General features: G+C 38.5%; 2 protein-coding genes across 3 annotated transcripts in view; one reads left to right on the top strand and one right to left on the bottom strand.

Annotated features, from left to right (window-relative positions):
• Window positions 1-2,571, bottom strand: part of LOC109955338 (macrophage mannose receptor 1-like) — a 19,496-nt gene extending 16,925 nt beyond the window's left edge. The window contains exons 1-4 of the mRNA XM_020591412.1: window positions 2,400-2,571; window positions 1,439-1,795; window positions 925-1,095; window positions 498-653 (exon numbers count right to left, since the gene is read on the bottom strand). Coding sequence (XP_020447068.1) covers window positions 498-653; window positions 925-1,095; window positions 1,439-1,795; window positions 2,400-2,496 — 781 coding nt within the window. The 5' untranslated portion in view covers window positions 2,497-2,571. The remainder of the gene's footprint in view (window positions 1-497; window positions 654-924; window positions 1,096-1,438; window positions 1,796-2,399) is intronic.
• Window positions 1-5,984, top strand: part of LOC109955315 (MAM and LDL-receptor class A domain-containing protein 1) — an 81,874-nt gene that overhangs the window by 49,378 nt on the left and 26,512 nt on the right. The window contains exon 3 of one of the 2 annotated variants that reach the window (XM_020591348.1): window positions 5,438-5,566. The exons of the other annotated variant lie outside the window; for it this stretch is intronic. Within the exon in view, the coding sequence (XP_020447004.1) occupies window positions 5,438-5,566 (129 nt within the window). The remainder of the gene's footprint in view (window positions 1-5,437; window positions 5,567-5,984) is intronic. 2 annotated transcript variants of the gene reach the window in all.

Raw genomic sequence — 5,984 nt, 5'->3', positions numbered from 1 at the left:
AGGGAAATCTCACAACATTGCAGTTAAGGCTGAGTGCCAGACTTCAACAACTTGGACAAATTCATTGAAATAAATAGAGTGTCTAATAATGTGTGCGTCAAATAAAATATGATAAAGTGATGCTGGATAAATGAGTGATTGGCCAGAGGAGACTTTGCAGTCTGGCTAAACGTAACGGTGACAGTAATGGTTGCAAAGTAACTGGCAAACATATCTCTATCATCCTGTCAAATAATATTATTGATCAGATGTTGCAAATTCAAACTAAATTTTAAGAATTTTCTAGAAATCAGAGATTTTTTTCTTGTTTATATAAAAGTATTTCTTACTCTGTGATGTCAATTTAATGATCCTTTAATCATTCTTAAATTTTCTAAAACATTTTAGCTAACATTTTAGCTTGTGATATATTCTTAATAATTTGTGCATAAATAAAACCCTTTATGTTGGGTCTATCTGTTTCAATACCACCAGACATCCACTAGGTGGCACCTTACCTGACATATAAGCCTGGTCATTGGGATCGGTGATACTGACCAAGGAGGCAGTCTGCTGTTTGCAGCTGGTCTCAGCCTGGGCCCAAGTCAGAGCTGACTGTGTGTTGAGCTGGTAATACGCTCCGGTTACAAGGTTTTTCGCCCAGTGTTCTGTGGCTGAGCATTGATATAGAAATATTAAAAACTTCAGTCTTCAGCCATTTAAACAGGAGAATCTGTTTTTGTAGCCTAAAACCATGCTCTTATACACTGTGCTTTGTACACTACACTAGTGGTAGGTCTCAAATCAGAGCAACTTTAAGTCTTACCTGTACCTCACGTATGCTCTGTAGGCACATTAATCTGCTTAAAGATGCATTTAACATGTAGAAAAAGATGTGGATCCTACTCAGATTAGTGAGGTTAAAAATTTAAATGCGGTACTCACAAGAAGTCGGACAGTATCCCCACTGTTCATGCTCATATTTTGTTTCAACTGCACACCAAAGACGCTTCGATGAGGAGTCAAATAAGGTGCAGTCTGCAAACCACCGGTCTTTATACATGAAGGGAAACATGCAGATCTTTCCAAATGCATTTCCTTCAATGGTGTACAATTCTGAAAAGGGGGTGGGGGGAGAAGTTGCAGATCATTTCTTCTGCAAAGATGTATTATTTTGTTAAGCTTGTAAGGGCAGACCTAACTAATTTATTTGCGGCATCTTCTCTTCACTACACATTTTTGGCATGCGTGCACAGCTAAAAGCAAGTGAAGAGTAAACTGATGCATCATTTTAACTGTTAATAATTGACCAGACAATTAGAATCAACAGGTGTTTGAGAAAACCCCATAAAGCATCAGTTAGCAACCTGCAGTTAACTTGCTGCTGTATTGTGTTCTTCAACATTCTCTTTCTCTTTCCAGTGATTGCACACTTTAAAGCAGATGTTTTCTACTGTACCTCTGTATGTTCTTGTGCAAGCACCACTGGATGTCCCTGTGATTGTGAGGTGGTTATTTGGCCCGACTGTTTTAGAGAGAGCAATTGATTCATCAGATCTGATTTCAATGTAGAGCTGTTGTCCTTTGAGGGCGAGCAGGGTTTCATTCCTGCATTCCCACTTTTGGAGCTCAGACTTGTCGTCACAATCGTAGAGATTCACTTCACTCCCCGCACTTTTGCCTTGTGCTCCCAGACACTTTCTAGTTAAGACAAAAAAAAGCCGGTCGCTGGTTGTCCAGCGCAGGTCAAGGCAGCGATTATTTCTTTTCAGTAAACAAAAGCCAGTGGCCTTGTTGGTGAGTGAGAATGCGGTATCTGTTGAGAGAAATGTAAAATAAAACTTTAATTCTGCAGACAATTATATCACATCCATAGGTTAAAATATAAATATATAATCTTTACCTTGTAATAAATCAAAGGTATTGCTTTGTATGTAAAGATGCTTTCAAGCTATTATGTCATACTTTTCAGGATATATCAAGACCATCAATATTTTTCTCATATTACAATTACTAACACTATTCATAAATGTATTTATTTGTTTATTAATTATTTGAGACATTTACTTCTGGTAGATAACCATTCTGCACTGATCTTTGTTGTGTGCTACTGGAACTTCTCCCTTGAAAACACAGTTTCCTGTTCAACTTTGACAGAGTAGAGATGCTCTCAGAGCATCCTTGAAACAGCCGTCAATAGCGTCTGTCCCTGCAGTGTTGTCACTTCTTTATTTAGCCCAGATTCGCACTTTTTAAAGACAGGGACATTGTTTTGTTTTGTTTTATCATGCCCTTACTGGATATAATTAGCATTTTTACCTTATACAGTTTGCCTAATCAAGTGGATGTCAGAATTGGAATTAAAATATAATCGAGTTCAATAAATATTTCACTTAAAAAATCTTGAATGCATACTGTACCAAGTGTTGCTGAAGATTTTGGGATGAAGAGCACAAAGACGGCTAGAGTTATCCTTAAGATCAGCATTCTTCTGATAAGTCTCAGCGCTGCAGCCATTGTCCATGCATTGCAAGCAGAAGACTTATGGGCATGACTTTGAAACGGAAGGAATCTTAATAGCAGTGGCACTGTCACTCCTTTTTTTTCTTTTCATTGAGTAAGTGTCATGTTTCGGATTGGCACATTCAACATTTTGCTACTGGTAAAAAAGGGGGGTTGGGAGGGAAGTAGAGGCATCTTACACACACAGTCTTGCTTGCACGGATGTCACACTCCAGAAACTGAAAAAGTGGCGTTCACTTCCTGTCCTGGAGAAAAAATGTGATTAGTAAGAGATTCACGCTCAACATGACTCATCAGGATCAGTGGGTCCAGGCCAGCATCCAGCCTCACAGACTTTGATTCACATTAATTGCCACTGGCAAGGTCTCAGGATCTGCCCATTGGCAAGTGCAGACTTTTCATAGCATTTTTTAACATGGGGATGGTATTCAGAAACCATAAAAAAAAAGAAAAACTGATAGAGCTGATAAATTTTCAGGCTTGTTTCAGCTATGGCTGGGTCTTGTTCTGTGTTCAATGATGGCATGACTATGTGAATTCCATCCATCCATCCATTATCTATACCGCTTATTCCTGAATAGGGTCATGGGGGGCCGGGAGCCAATTCCAGCTGATTTTGGACGAGAGGCAGGGTCCACCGTGGACAGGTTGCCAGTCTATCACAGGGCTGACACCTAGAGACAGACAACCACACCTACCCAACTACCCACCTCTACCTAAAGACTCAAAATACACCCAGCTATGATAGGTGCAGAAGTTAAGAAACTGTGTACAGGTAACCTGTGATGTGCAGAACTGCCAGTCAGGTGACAATAAATCACACTCACTTTGATTCACTTGTGAAACAGAATCATCTTTTCCTCTTCACCCAACTTTGTAAAAGTGTTACAAACAAAAAAATAGGATTGCCACAGTCGTATGCTTTGCAGTTCTTTATGATATAACTTTGAGCTACTGGGAGTTGAATAAGAAAAACAGTACAATAAAACACATTGCTCTGTCACATCAGTGAATGTAAATGACTTGCGCAACACTATCATGCAAGCTTTAGATTCGTGAGAGGCAAAGGGCAGCCTGCCACTACTGTGCTGTATGTGAAAGAGATATCAGGAGGAATTCCTGAACCCAAACCTTTTTTTTTTACCAGCACAAACTGCCCTGCCACCACCTAATAACACCCAAACAACCATTGGATTTTACTGTACTGGACTTTACACCACCCGACTGACCTTTCAGAAGTCAATTCACTCATCCTAGAACATCCCTGCAACTACTTAATGTACAGCAACATCACAAAGACCTTAACAACAGTTGTGGGACTACTTTGAAAAACATAGTTACACCTTAGCAAGAAATTAGCAATCAACTATTGTTTTGCTGTTTTGCTAGCAAATATTCAAAAAATATCTTATTTCAAATTAAGCTTTTACAGTTTCTAACAGTTTATGTTGATTTATTGCGTTGCAAAAATGGGTTAGAAGTCTTTACACTAGAACTGCTTTGGTGGATGCAAGGAAGCACAAAGTCTTGTGAGGATATTAGATCAGGGTGATTTTGCGCTGTTGCTGATGAAGAGAACATTCTGTGCCTCCTGAGTGTAGCAACACAATATCCTGTTTTGGCATGGAGACATTTATATGTTAATGCTTGCCCTTCCACTCTTCCATAACCTATATCATAGCATTTTGCATTTTCACTTCCTCTTCTATTATTCTCCTTTTGGGTTGGAGGACGGTGCTACAATATGAACCTCTGTCACTCCACTTTGTTGCTGATTGTTTTTATAAGGCCTACAAGTAGGTGGGCTAGTGATTATAATTGGTGAAAAAATATATGAAGATTCTGTCGTCATAATTGCAGTTACAGTATTGTTATTTCACCTTGACTGTGTTAACAGGTTGACACAGCTTGGTTCAAGATTTGACAAAAAAGTGGAGACTGATCTCTGAAGAAAGCCCGACAGAATAGCGCCTTTCCGCCAAAACAAAACAAATCCAGATATCCAAATAGAAACCTCTTGCCTCTGTCAACACTTGAAAGCTGTGAAAAGAGACACAGATAGAAGTTTACTACAGAATCTCTGTCAGCACCAACATCAGATCTGTTGCCTTTTAAACATGTTCTCTGCCCTGTGGAAGTTTTTATATGAGTGTATTTTTAAGAAAATAACATCTTAATAGACACTTCTCCCATTTAGTACACATCTTTGGTTCTCATTGACCAAAGGGCAAAGTATAAAGTTATACCACCATATTGCAGTTTGGAAAGGTACTGGGAGACTATAAAAGTGTGGAAGTCTGGATTAACTTGAACATTTATATGACATTCGATAGTTGTAATAAATAAGCTCTGCTTTGCTAAAGTTTATGAAGCAAAGAATGCACTGCAAGCTGCAGAGACAAGCAACATAAATGTAATGAGGTTTACTGAGTTCATCCTGGACTTTAAGCTGATAACGACATATGGTATTGTTCAGCTTGTAATAAAAGTTGCTCTCCAGTGATTTAGTCACAAACTGTTAATAATCAGAGGGTTCGCTGGGGTAGCAGTCATCTCAGTCAGTCAGCAGGCATTTCTTGCCCTGTGACCTGTTTCTGCAGACATGAAGCAATTACTTGTTCTTCTGTCAGGTAAGTGTCTGTAAATGTAAATCTAAAGCATATTACACTTTCACCTTCAAGCTTGTGTGCAGTACTTTATGTGCTGATGTGTCAAATTATAAATGTAAAGATGAGAGAAGTCACGAGTTTTCACTGCTGTATACTATATGATGACAAGTTGTGTAATGTCTGTAGTGGTTAGAAAATGTGCATTTAACTGTAAAATGCTTTTGAGTGTCTGGTAGCTTTGGGATGCTGTAACAATGAAAAAGACTTTTTCTCACCCAGATCTTTATTTTAAATGTTATCTCTTAGTAATAAAACTCTCTTTACAGTATTGTTGGTCAGCGTGTTATCATGTCCTGATGGGGAGTTCGCCTGTACATCTGGAGAATGCCTTCCTGCGCGACTTGTCTGTGATTTTAAGGCGCACTGTAAAAATGGCTCAGATGAGGAGTTTTGTGGTATGCTGGCTTTTCTGAGCAACTTTTCAGATGAAGTCTTTATTGTTCTTTTCCTAACTCAGGGTTTAAAATACCACCCTCTGGAGTAGATTTTGGCTGATTTTTGCAACTTTTTATGTATTCCTTTTTTTCTCTGTTTAGCACCATTTATACTGTCTTTAGCCTGCATGCATGGCAATCCTTTCTTTAGAACAAACTCTGCAATAAGCCTGACTCATCATTTTTGTCAGTTGAACAACAGCAATGCTGCAAGGAACCGAAAACTGTACAGAGTTTAGTATCATCGCTCAAAATTTTTTATTATGGAGCAGTTCTAGGTTGTAAGAAATATAGTTTCACTATTTATACACACAGTGCAGCAGAAAAATGTAAGAAATAAAACTATACTTACATTTAAAGTAATGTTATTCTTTTTTTT

This window comes from Monopterus albus, unplaced genomic scaffold, assembly GCF_001952655.1.
Source record: "Monopterus albus unplaced genomic scaffold, M_albus_1.0 scaffold14.1, whole genome shotgun sequence".
Classification (NCBI taxonomy): Eukaryota; Metazoa; Chordata; class Actinopteri; order Synbranchiformes; family Synbranchidae; genus Monopterus; species Monopterus albus.
This window is presented reverse-complemented; position numbering and strand designations above follow the sequence as displayed.